General features: G+C 46.0%; 1 protein-coding gene across 1 annotated transcript; it reads left to right on the top strand.

Moving 5' to 3' along the window:
- The first annotated feature begins 4102 nt into the window (after positions 1 to 4102).
- Positions 4103 to 12447, top strand: LOC134023239 (14-3-3-like protein). The gene is made up of 6 exons (XM_062465196.1): positions 4103 to 4258; positions 5876 to 6187; positions 9006 to 9129; positions 10827 to 10990; positions 11146 to 11241; positions 11398 to 12447. Exons 2-6 carry the CDS (start codon positions 5888 to 5890, stop codon positions 11452 to 11454), a joined length of 741 nt encoding a protein of 246 aa, XP_062321180.1. The 5' UTR covers positions 4103 to 4258; positions 5876 to 5887; the 3' UTR covers positions 11455 to 12447.
- Positions 12448 to 13504: the final 1057 nt, after the last annotated feature.

Genomic DNA, 13504 nt, shown 5'->3' with positions numbered 1-13504 from the left:
TAATGGATGCTTCGTGCACATTGTGAAGCACTAATGACTCCACCGTCACAGAAAATGTATGTACGATGTATGTGCTTTTACAGAGGTATTTTTCTTTATTTGCTTCACATTCCCACACTTTTGCGGGAGGTCACAAGGGTGTTTTTCCTAACATTTCTAGCTTGATTTTGTATGACTCGTGAAGTCAAATCAGTTACCCAGTCAAGAGTAAATAATGTATATGTGTGTGTATGTTAACCAAACTAGCATACAGATATACTTTCAAATCAGTCTAAAAGGTGTTATTTGTAACAGCTTGACTGTTTCTGCTTACCCTAGAATTATTTTTACTTTGTTACTACCAGAGAAAAGTCCTAATGGGTCAATAAAGCTTTCCCAGTGTCTGCTAGGGGCATGGGAGCTTAGTGTCTCGCTTATGATGTAATTCAAACCAAAGCCCCTTTCCTGCTACACAGTTGTTATTAGCATTAGATTTCTAACACACATTAGTCTAATATAATTACTTGTGTAGTGCTACAGCAATCAAAGCACATCCACACAAGCAATACTTATTAACTAGGACATAACACTTTCGGCCAGGGACATAGCTGTGGCATTGAATTACAATTGACTCGTAATGACTTTTAGATTTCAATGTTTTCACACTTAAGGCCTCTAAGGCTTAAGAAAATGAGTCCCCCTTTCAATACTAATAATATTATAATTTTGCAGTCAGTCTAAAGAATGACTAAGAATTATTAGGTCACACTCGATGTTCTGTTAATTCACAGAAATAATTTTAAGCTCAACCCTCACAGTTTGTACATCATCTGATAAAACAATTTAGTTTATTTTGAAAGACATAAATGTAATGTAGTTCATGTAAATCTTGTGGGTTTAACCACTTGCTTTTGAGCCATGGGAACATCAAGTGTAGACTGAACCATCCAATCTATGTGTGTCTTTTCTACTGGAACCTGCAATAACAGTCTTCTAAATAATTCATTCATGCATGTTACTTTAAGTCAAGTAGATTTGACTTTCAACCAATATGATAGCACTCTAGTGTCCAATTTGTTCAGGTTTCTTTACTCAAAAGGTCATTTGTACAACCCTTTCAACAATGAACATCACAAAGGGCCATCAATTCAACTGACAACAACTCAGTTCAGTGAGTGACCTCCTCCAGAAATGGCTGGAGAGGTTAAAGGTGCAGACCCAGAGGCTGCAGACAAACATCCATAGGAGGTAAAGATCAATATTTGCGGTTCAAATTAATGCGGTCATTATAGTGCACTGAGACTCAATGTTCTGCATTAGCTCTTGTCACTTTGAGCCCATAGTCAAAATGGTTCTGTCGGGCCGGTCAGCAAGGGCATTTTGAATGGTCGTTCAGATATTTCTCAGCCGAGAATTATTTCAAGACAGCAAGGCGCACCCCTTATTGAACACAGAGTGCATCAAATACAGTGTCAACTCAAATAGAGTCCAGACAATGGTGAGGGTATCAGTGCTTCCTCATCATCTGGAGCTCTTTAAGATGGGGATATTCCACATACTACACACTCCACTCTGGAGATACCCACCTTATGGAACATTTACATTTGATGGGATATTGTGCAGCCTAGTGGAGTGATGGTGCACACTCACCCACTCAGACCCGGCTGCCATGAGAAAATACATCTGGAAATACAGACTGATTGATGTTCTTGGTTAAATATAGCTGGAAGTATACATTATTTTTAAAGAGGTAAGATAACAAGTGCAATATCAATCCTCAATTCACACACATTCAAGTGGCCCAGTTCGAGACAGGATAATCCATCACCCATTAAGGAAGTATTATATAATATTATATAATATAATATAGTAGCATGTGTGTGTGCTTGCTTGCTTGCATACACATGTGCATATTTGCATGTACATCTACATGCAAATGAACCTGTTCCCCACAAAAACTGTGTAGAATAGCATGCTGTCCCTATACATATAGGTAACATTTTCTGTAATCCTCAAGGTCTTTTGTCTTGTCTTATATTTGAGCACAGGGGGCGCTCTAAGGCTTTCCTACTCCTGAGAATTAAATCATATATCAGCTGAATTTGAAAAATGAAATATTCAATCAGCTGTATTTCGGCAACATTTCAGAAAGTACAGTATTGTGTTAAAATAAATTATATCAGGTAATGTAAGAGGTTTCTCTGTTTGCCTGCCTTTTATATCTGTGGTTTCCACCAAATATAAATACGACATATCTCAATACAGTAGCAAATGTGACTGTATATTCTCAGTGACTGACACTTTTCTGTACAGTAGAAGGTGTTTTGTGTTGCTGAACTGTGCTGGTCCATAAGGTCATTATATATGTGTGCCTCAAAGAGAAGGCTCTGACTTCCTTCTCAGTTTACACAATGGTGGGAGTCTTAGAAACCTCACCCTCATCTCCAGTAGTTACTCATCTACCCCCTTCAAACAAACACGGTGTTATTCCCTCACTGGGCTTCAACATTAAGTAAGTCCTCCATTCCACGCTAACTGGCTGCTAATAAATGTATTTTCATGGATGTCACATCCTTTATACGAGTCAGACTCATATTATTTAACCAATCCTTCCAACTCACTCTGCAGATCAGACTTATTTTTCACACCTGAGGGCATTATTATGATATTGTTGGAATGAAGCAAGCTTGGCCAGAAGCATAAACCCTTATGGGGGACTGGGTCAACTGGTTTAGAGATATGCCTCTAGAAATCTTCCCCACCATCAGCTTTGGAACACAAGTTCTTGCTGGAAATGAATGTCTGCTACATTACCAGTCCGGTCAGCAGGTTCTGTAATGATTTCCCATTTATTCTTTTGTCCCCAATGCTTAGACTATGTAAATAATCTTTTGTATTCATTTGAGTATTCAAACTATCTGTAGTATGAACTAGTTTGCAGAGGCCACTGTGCTGCAGTATGTTAATTCAGGCCACAAACTAGTTAGACTATTTTATCTCAGGGAACAACTTTGCCTTTTGTTGGAGTGTCCTTTGCTACTACTGTCTGTGTGTGTGTGTGTGTGTGTGTGTGTGTGTGTGTGTGTGTGTGTGTGTGTGTGTGTGTGTGTGTGCCTCTCGGGGTGTGGCTGACGGTAGAGAGAGGGAAAAACCGACTCAACCAGTCAGGCAACATCTGACTCACACAGTCAACGACGCACTCAGCCTTCATCTCAGAATGCCCAGTTTAGCTACAGCCCTGCCAGGCGACCGAGGACTGGGACTTTTACAGGCAATTCATTTGTAAAATGAATGAAAATGAAAAACAGCTACCTATATTAGTCTGAAATCGTAGTGCTATCAGATGATTGGCCTTAAATAGGTTACTGACTTGAAACCAGGGTCTTAGGGGAGAACATGTGACATGATAAAAATAGATTCACTTTCCTCATGGAAACTGGCTAGACTGCAGAAATATTGTTTCTTTAAAGCAGCCTGTGTCAGGTTAGCTTGTAGTGTTCTGGTTATTATAACAACAATACCTATACATGTCATGGTGGACTTGATCAACATATACGTGTGGGGCTGAACTGGCACTGATAGGTACACTGTCATATGTAACCATGACATATTTGGTACAGTAACGTAACTTACTTGATTCTTGGTCCACAGGTTTCTGTGGTTATAAGTGAGGCCTCCTAGGTGATAGAGGCCTCATGCAATGGCTGTGTTGGAGAAAGGAACACATGACAATGTACAGTATTACCAATAACCAAATCGTGCACTTTAGTGGCATTTTCTGGCATATTGTCTGGTTTTACTTTTTGATGCCTTTTGCGGAAACTGTGTCTTAATTCTGCACGTTCTAAATGCTGGATTTTAATCTGGCTTCAGCATCACCTTACACTAACATTTCGTCAATAAGTAGGTTGTGGTGTATTAGACCTTCGTAGCACACAGGTTGTAATGCAACCCATAACGCGTCAATCATCCTCCGTTGCCTTGGCATCCTTTTGACGTCGGTTGTCTTGCTCCTTAGGTACACTCGTTTTGTAATAACGTTGTATTTCAGGTCGGAGTTTTCACCATTATACCAATACAACTCGTACGAAAGCTAAGACCCCGCCCATCATGAGTTCGCTGGTATTCATAACATGTGTACCCAGTCGCTGCTTCTCAGACTGGTGTGAGTGTGAGGAAACCCCGTGGATCACATTCAGAAGAACTGATAGCGAAGAGAAGGCGTTGTACCGTTGACTAGCTAGCTAGATCAAGAACACCACTATCTCTTAGCACTCAGGTAAGCAAGGCAGACAAATGCACTTTTAAAATATTCTTTGTATCATCTGTGTCTGTAAGCGATATTCGCAAAGTATTTATTTGGGTTTTGAGAAGCTATACTAGACGTCTTTTGGTAACGTTGGCTGGCTAGAGATTGACAAGAACAATAGCTCGCTAACTAGTTAGCTTAGCTGCTACTGTAGTGCCAGTCACGTCGGTTTGGGTTTAGTCTCATTCCTGGAATAAACCTCAAATTCAAAGATGAAAGCTACCCTGTATTGCTGGTCTTTAAATCGAGTAGCAGCTATTCGTATGACGAAGTGTCAAGTGCAAGGGGCTGGTTTAATCATCTAACGTCCGAAATGTTTCCATCACTGAACGTTTCAGGAATTTGCCGTATCCGCGATTTTAGAATTGTGCTCATGAATGTTTTTATGTGTCAGACTGTTCTTAATAACTGTAGAGGGTTTGAAACGTGATTGCTTTTCTCGGGGAACGTACAGTATGTATATACAGACGGTAAGCTAATTTACTAGCCCAACATGGGTATGTTTCGCAGTAAAACGAGGCCGCCGCCTTATTGCATGTCACGAGGAAGAGAAGGTTCAGTCTATTTGCTGGACACAAAGATGTGAACTGGCTATCTTTGAAAACTATTATCTTAATGATACCCTATATTGGAATTTATTTGACCATTTAGTGTCTATTTTCTGCCTAAAAAAAATAGTAATATTACAATCAACTGAACAATAACGAATTGGTACAAATGAAATATTTATTTTCCAGCAAATAGTCCATACCGGAGGAAAAAAATTGAATGTTCGTTGCTTTCACTAGCTAATAGCCAAAATTAGATTTGGTCTACATTCTTGTATCCAATTAAATAACCGTAACGCCTGCAACAACTAGCATTTTGATCTCACTGATCTCGAACTCATAGCGTGTAGTTAGCTAGATAGTTAAGGATTTCCGGATCAGCCCATGTTCATGGTAGCATGTGCCCCCGGCCTCATCGACAAAAATGTAGCACAGGCCTAGTTACAGAATCCATAAGTTATCGTCTTTCACGTAAATAACTTGTAGTTAGTAACCGAGTAGATCAGTAGATAATATAACCTCTATAGTCTATAGTTATCATGACTGGCAAGCAAGCTAATCATATTAACAGGTACATATGGGTGTGGCACATCAGCGCGCGAAGCTAGTAGTAAAGGAATCCTAGTAGTCACACCTATTATTGCATAACTGACAGAATTCCATTCTAACTGAATGAAAAATAATCGCGACGTGTCCACGAAATAATTGGCGCCTTTTGTATTGACATGTCGAAAACAGTACGAGTAGGCCTTGCAACATGCGCGAATGGAAAAACGGGATTGATTGAACATGGTAAAAAAAAAAAAATCTGTGCTGTCAAAGGCCTGGGGGCCATCGTGCATGGGGAACAGCAAACCCAGAGAGAGATTATTGATCCTTTGCAGAGGGTGCATTTGTTTTGGTGTTCGAGTGAGCACTGAATGTATCAGCTGAGTAGCTATGCCCTAGGACCACAAACTCCCCCATCCACCGCACACTATAGCAATACCTGGCCATGGATGATTCCTGACCTGTCCCCCTCCCCTACCTCCCTCCCCAGTCCTGAGTAGCCATGACCGAGGTGGTGCTGAAGGAGCGGGTCCAGATGGCCAAGCTGGCGGAGCAGGCGGAGCGCTACGATGACATGGCGGCCCAAATGAAGGCCGTGACAGAGGAGGGCAACGAGCTCTCCAACGAGGAGCGCAACCTGCTGTCGGTGGCTTACAAGAACGTGGTGGGGGCTCGGCGCTCCTCCTGGAGGGTGGTGTGTAGCATCGAGCAGAAGACTGACGAAGAGAAGAAGCAGGCGTTGTCCAAGGGGTACAAGGAGGAGATCGAGAAGGAGCTGAAGGACATCTGCAACGACGTGCTGGTAAGATGGGGGGGGGGGGTTCTCACTTTTGGGGGTCTTTAGAGAAAAGACGGACGGAACCATGAAGGGCACGTGTTGTTTCTCAACACCGCTTATGCTAATTGTGATTGCTTGAATCTGGCGTAAGAACACTATCTGCCCCATCCTCACTAAATGTCTTTGCATGTTTTTCGCCATCATAAGTGATTTGTTGGTTTTCGGTCCATATGTATCTAGACATGAGGACAGTGGTGCTGGGGCCCTTCACTAAAACGCCCTCTCCCTCTCTCACCCAGGACTGCATGTTAAGTAGTTTGACGGTAATCCAAATAAGCTGGGCGTGCTTGCTCTAATCGTCTGCCATGAGCAAGGGCCTCTTTGAGCCGAGCTCATTACTGCAGTCCTCATCCCGTTTGCCCCGGTTGTGGAGAAAGGAGGCTAGGGAGGGAAAGGTGTCACAGGTGAGCTCCTGGCAGGGGGTTCAAGTCTGTCCAGAAACAACCATCTGGTCTCCTCACCACACACACCTGTGTTGTTGTAGGAGACCAGGGCAGTCTTTAAAAAAAGATGGTGATCCATCTTAAAGTAACCATGGCATCTTCTTCTTTTAGTATTCATGTAAGGGGACGGGGTCCTTCACCCTGTACAAGGCTAGTTCTATTATCCTGAAATGCCCATTTTGACTGCCCTCTCTTCTGGCAATGGAGACTTCCTGGTTGGGTTAGCAGATCCAGCTGGTGTGTCCAATCAGGTAATAGAAGTGTAGTTAGTAGGACTATGGGAAGAATGCAATGGAGGATCTAGTACAAAGCAGGAGAATGGTTTCCGACAGCCCGGCTGGTGCCGCTCATCCTGTGTTGCTAGTCAGATTTGGGATTGGAGCCCATGCGTGTTTCGTCATTGCAGAATCGATTTCCCTTCTGCTTCCTCATCAGTCAAGTTTCTTTCTCTTATACTGTCTGGCACACACCAATCGTGAAATCACTCAAGTCATATGTTTGGTCTATGTTTAGTACAGGCTGTATGTGGCGTTTCCTACTTTTTCTTCTTCTCAGACTTTGACACCGCCCCAAAACACCACAGGATATTGCTCTGTGGAAGCTCGTCTGCTGGATTTGCAGAAGCTGTGTTCTCATGTGGAATGTATGGATGTTGTTTCACCACAATGAAGAGGGGGTGGATGGGTAGAGGAGCGGCCAGCCCCGGACACCTTTTCTGTGGGCTGGGCTACAGCAAGTAGACTTCCTGGTAGAGCTAAGGCCTTAAAACAGGTGCTGACTTGTGGCTCTGCCTCGTTTCTCACTACTGCATGACTGAGTGACAGGAGTAACCTATAACTTCTAACAGCGAGGAGCTTGGTTGGTCTCATGGCCACCAGACCCTCCCTTCCCCTGCATGCAAGTCTTCCAGGCCTGAGGTTGTGTAGGTGTTGGGGTGCCTCTGAACAGTGGAACTACAGGAGCCTGTGGTGCTAGCAGGTCCTGTGGAGTACTACGGGCTGGGCTAGTCTTTCATCAGAGTCCAGTAGGGTGGGTGGGTGGTTGTGATGCAGCAGCCTGGAGCTGGGGACCCGAGTGGTGGAGGCTGTGCTTCATCTGGCCTGTTCTGGTGAGTCACTGGGCTCTAATCCCATAATGACAGCAGCTGAGTTGCCGTTCTGGGCCAGTGACCTCCACCTCGCGTTGGAACGGACACGCCTGGGGAACGGGGGAGGAAGAGAGGGGAAGTGGGGGGCATGCTGTTGGAAGAGGGGAAGAGGGGGAGGCCTTTGTTACTCGTAGGCATGCTGAGAGAAAATAGAGGGGGGGAAATGGGGGAGGGTAGGTACGTATATACACACACACACACACACACACACACACACACACCCGCAAGAGGTGGGAGAGGGAGGGGTAGCTTAGCTACACTCTGGCACGTTGAATGGGGGAGGAGGAGAAAGGGAGGGGAGGAGATGAGTAGAGCAGGGAGGACGAGGTCACTGTCACTATCCCCGGGGGGGGCTCAATCAGCGGAGGGCGGGATTTGTAGCGCAGATTGACGAATCCACTGTGTCTGTTTTGCGTGAGTGGCGCATGACTAAGCCTTGGCTGTCCCTTGCAGTGTCTGTGTGATGGTGGATGGAATCTGGTTTGCTTGCTAGCCTGACTTCTCCTCTGACCACCCCTCCCCAAGGCCAGTACCTCAGAAAAGCCGTCAACGAAAACCCCGACTGACAACATTTCAGCAAGATGGCGATTTAAATGTGTAGCTTTGTCTTGCGGCACGTTCCGCTGGGGTGGGTTCTCATGCAGTGCTGGTGGTTTGGGGTTCCAGATCTTTAGCATGGTGTGTCAGTTAGGCTAGCCGAGCTTGAAACCAGTATTTTGTTTCTTATCGCTGTCTTTCTGACCCTCTTTCTCTCCCTCTCTCTCTTCCTCCCTCTTTTTCCCCCTCTCTCATCCTTCCCTTTTCTCTGACCTACTTCAACTAGTGGAGCTCATCAGGAGTTCAGCCCGTCCTCCCCCACTCCGCTCAGTGGTCTCTGAAGCATCTGTGATGTGGCCTGGGAACATTCCCGGGCCTGTAGCCCTGGGCTATCAGAGGTAGCCTTATCTAGCCTGAGCGTAGCCAGCAGCTAGTCAGTTAGTGTGTGTGTGGACTGAGAATTGCTTAAGAGAAGGAATATTCCAGTCTAAGTACGTAAGCATTTTCATGGGGAACAATACATTCAAAAGACAGATCAACATGGATTTGGATTGATACAGCTCGCCAATTGTCTCCACGTCTAACCTAGGACGCAAGGCGACTAGAAAGTAAGTCAAGTAACAAACCATGTGGTGTTGTTTTTTTTTCTCCTCAGGATCTTCTGGACAAGTTCCTGATCCCCAATGCCGTTCCCAAGGAGAGCCAAGTCTTCTACCTAAAGATGAAGGGAGATTACTACCGCTATTTAGCCGAGGTGGCCCTCGGAGACGAGAAGCTTGGTAAGCCCTGCTACTGGCCCCTCTCACGGCCCTCCTGCCCCATGGATTTGAGTTTTACGGGTCGTCTCCCGAAGCCATTGTAGCTAAAGAGGCTCTTGAAAATGCTCATAGATTACTCCTTACGAGGATTCTTCTGGAAACGCACGTAAGACATAACAACGGTTCGTTATTTTGCTCGTAGAAAACCCTCCTAACAGCTAAGATCCATCGTTATTAGGGAAACGCAGCCCAGGACTAGTGGCTTTTGACATAGTCCACCAGAGAACCGGTTACTAGTAATGTCTCTGACGGTATCTGCATCTATTCTAAGAGAGACAGAGGAAGTGTGTGTTTTGTCATTGCAGAGTTGATTTTCCTTCTGCTTCCTTGTTGGTCAGCTTCTTTCTCTTTTTACTGTCTGGCACACACCATTCATGAAAAGTCACGTAACATGTTTGGTCTAAGTTTAGTACAGGCTGGATGTGGGGTTTCCTGCTTCTTCTCCTCAGACTTTGACACCGCCCCAAAACACCACAGGATATTGCTCTGTGGAAGCTCGTCTGCTGGATTTGCAGAAGCTGTGTTCTCATGTGGAATGGATGGATGGATGTTGTTTCACCACAACGAAGAGGGGGTGGATGGGTAGAGGAGCGGCCAGCCACGGACACCTTTTCTGTGGGCTGGGCTACAGCAAGTAGACTTCCTGGTAGAGCTAAGGCCTTAAAACAGGTGCTGACTTGTGGCTCTGCCCCGTTCCTCACTACTGCATGACTGAGTGACAGGAGTAGAACTTGGAACACGGAGGAGCTCTTTGCTTTACTAACAATCGTTATTTGTAGTGTCTGTCAAGTCAGTCAGTCAGTCGTCCGTCCCCCCCAAGGTAGTTTTTAAGTGTTAGGATCTGAAAACGGTTCTAGAGCATTTTTTTGAGTCCTGGATCTCCCCATGTTTGATCTTGAACCCCTGGCATGCGTGCCCTGCCACGCCCCAGAAACTGCGGGGCCCAGCACTGCCTGACAGAGGCGTGTCCTCGCGCATAGCCGGCGCATGACTCATCGCACAGGCACCAGATGCACACACGTTACCCACGGAGGTAGGAAGAAAAGAAAATAATCCGTCGTGCTGGAGAAAATGTGCCATGCGAATGAAGCCACACCGATGGAAGTCAAGTCAGTTATTCCAGGTGCTGTGATTAGCGTGCCGGGTGATGAGGGCAAAGGCAGCGCGCCGAGAGCCCTGCTGGAGAGAACGTGAGCGCAGAGGAGGGTCACGGCTCTGTCCCCTCCAGCGGGAGACAGGCTCTCCATTGTGTTGATCTGCAGCAGAGGAAGACATGTGCACACCTCTCCTCCGCCAAGGAAGCGCCAAGCTGTCCCGGAGTGGGTTACATCACATGTGGAAGAGAGAGTCCTGCCGACTGACGTCTTATTATCTCAATGTTGGTGGTTTTTGTACACAAACGGCCCCCTTGATTTGGTTCTCATCATTGAATGTGGCCACAGGTTATTTACGGCCAGCTGTCTCTCGGACAGAAGACCGCAGCGTCCTTGTAGCTCATCTATATTTCCCGTTACCGAGGGCACAGGCCTGTCGTGGCAGACCCTCTCACCTCGTAGTACAAAGCGACACCCTCGACTCGCAAGCACACATACAACACGCACGACATGCCCAGGCCCCGGCTTCTCGGTGTGACCCGTCGGTGTGCTCCTTCCCCGCAGAGATCATCAGCAAGTCCCAGGACGCCTACAAGGAGGCGTTTGACATCAGCAAGGAGCACATGAAGCCCACCCACCCCATCCGCCTGGGCCTCGCCCTCAACTTCTCCGTGTTCTACTACGAGATCCTCAACTCTCCCGAGAAGGCCTGCAAACTGGCCAAGACGGTGGGGACCAGATAAGGCTTTCATTCCGTTTTAAACTCGTGACTGATCTTTCCACGTGCTGTGTGACTGGCCCGCTGGAGTGTTTGTCACGGCGGCGGGAGGAGGGGAGTGTTTGTCCCTAACGTCTGGCTTTTTTCTGTCTGCGTTTCTCACAGGCCTTCGACGACGCCATCGCAGAGCTCGATAACCTAAGTGAAGAGTCGTACAAAGACAGCACACTGATCATGCAGCTACTGAGAGACAATTTGACAGTGAGTGCGATGACGAGAAGCTCGCATGAGAGCTATGGATGGCAGAATGAGCTCCCTCATGAACCACGTTTCATGAAGTGGATAGAATTGACAGTGGCGGGAAAGAGTTTGAATACAGTATGTCTCCTAACGCATGTCCCCCTTCTCCTCCTCCAGCTGTGGACCTCAGATAACCAGGGGGACGGCGAGGACACTGAGGAGACCAGAGAATGAGCTGGCCCCGTGTGGGGTCGTCGGCTGCCTGTCATCACCCTGGCTCATCATCAACACTTGAGACCACCTCGTCATCAACGTCCAGCTTCTCTTCTATCTTTTTTTAGTTCCATGTCCCATCGACCTGTGTCACGCCTCGTCTAGGTTTATTCCTCGGTTGTAGTACGTGTGGGGGGGAGGGGGCTTCGTTAGGGTGGGGGGGGGTGGATGGGGGGCGGGGGGAGGGGGCGTGTGGTGTCCGAGGGGGCTGCTGATATTGTTAAATGTCGGGGAAACGATATAGGGTGTGTTGCGTATGTACTGTGGGTGGGGTAAATTCTCAACTCGTGCAATGTGGCAAGTTCCGTTTTCAAACGGTTATACTGTAGGTATATTCATCTAGACGGTATTGTGCTTGACAGCCGCCATTACTTGGTACATCTGTGGTTCACGACGTCAGTCCGACCTGAAATGTGGAGGCAGCAGGTTTAGTGTGTAGCTTTTGAACTGACAGCTGGCTCGTGCAGCAGTGGGAGAGGAGGCTGTCGATGGTAGGCATGGTCGCCATGAAACAAAAGGTTACATTCCATGTACTGTTCCAAGTTTCTTATTCCTCAATTTGGGTGACCTGCATTTGTATTTCTATGTATCAATTACGAGGTCTAGAAAATCTCTCGAGAACAAAGAGCACACAGGCTTAATGCTGTCGCTGTGTAACGAGCAGGACACTGAAACTAGATCCCATGTGCTTATCTAGTTGATGCTTTTCCCATTAAGGGTTTTTTTTTCTTTTGGGGGTTTTTTTTTTCTTTTTTTTTTTTCCCTTTCTTTTGATACTTGCCTGAACTGCATGTGGCTATAAGGGTGGTGAATGGGAAAAGGGGGGGCAGACTGTTGATGGGCTGGCTTGCTTTGTTCATGTCTTTGGAATTTTCATACCGAACACCCAAGCATAACTGTTATTTGGAGGGAAATATGTTATTTCATGTATGTGGAATAAAAAGTTAATTTAAAGTGAATGTTGCCTGTTTTAATTGAGTTACGGCTTGAACATGTATCATTTATTTGTATGATGTTTTTAGAGGGAGTTGTTACTGTAAATCACAGCATGAGTGCCATGACCGCTCAGGACATGATGAGGCACAGCAAAGAGAGTTTACGTTTAAATGAATCTGAATCACTGTCTGGATGAGACTTGAATCAAGAGGGGTGGAGGCAGAAAGAAGCCCATCAACTCTCCTGGCCGCTGCCCTGAGCAGTTAACGGTTCCGTTCATTTACACCTCGACCCCCCACAGGCCGAGCCACACTCCCAGTGGTCAGGTGATGCCTTTGTCATGAAAAGTGTGTATGGTGCCTCTTCATATTAAAGCCTGAAACCCCCAATTCAACATCTTCCCTTCAAACTATGTGAGGTGTGCCCTGCCCCTGGAGCAGTGAAGAGGGAGAAACTAGTATCTCATCATACACAAAGCCCTCACTCTTCCTTCAATGGATAGGTGTATGCACTTCTCGATACAGCTCATACCAGCATGATCAGATCAAGGATTTCCTCTGGGGATGAAGGAGGGAAGGTTGCTTTGTGTTTCACCATGGCCCAACAGACCCACGCAGTATCAGGTGTCTGCCTGCCTGTCGAATCCAGGATGTAGAAGGGATCTGAGCCTCCCATCTTTCTCTTAGAAATGAAGAGTAAATAAGACCTATTTAAATATCATGTGTAGGAAACGTCTAACTTGCAGAAACAGATTTAAAATACATTTCTTGATTTTTTAGATATTGGCCATTTACTGAGTTAGTCCATGGTGCAGATGATCATAGAAGACACACAGAACTAACTTGACAGAAATGTAAGCAAGAGTACAGATTATGCTGGCTAATACAAGACAAAAAGAAATCAGGGGCCAAGAGAGTACTATCCTTAGCTTGAGGTGGCCTCGTGACCTCAATAGAGGTCTCCCTGGTAGTACTGATATGCATGGGGCCCTATTAACATCGTTTCACACCTATCAAGGTTTGCTGGGTGCCGGGCTATAAGAGAAGCCATTGTACCTTGATGTCTTGTGCTTTTC

This window comes from Osmerus eperlanus, chromosome 7 (genome assembly GCF_963692335.1).
Source record: "Osmerus eperlanus chromosome 7, fOsmEpe2.1, whole genome shotgun sequence".
Lineage (NCBI taxonomy): Eukaryota > Metazoa > Chordata > Actinopteri > Osmeriformes > Osmeridae > Osmerus > Osmerus eperlanus.
Note: the sequence above shows the minus strand (reverse complement) of the source record. Positions and strands in the feature narration are given on the sequence as shown.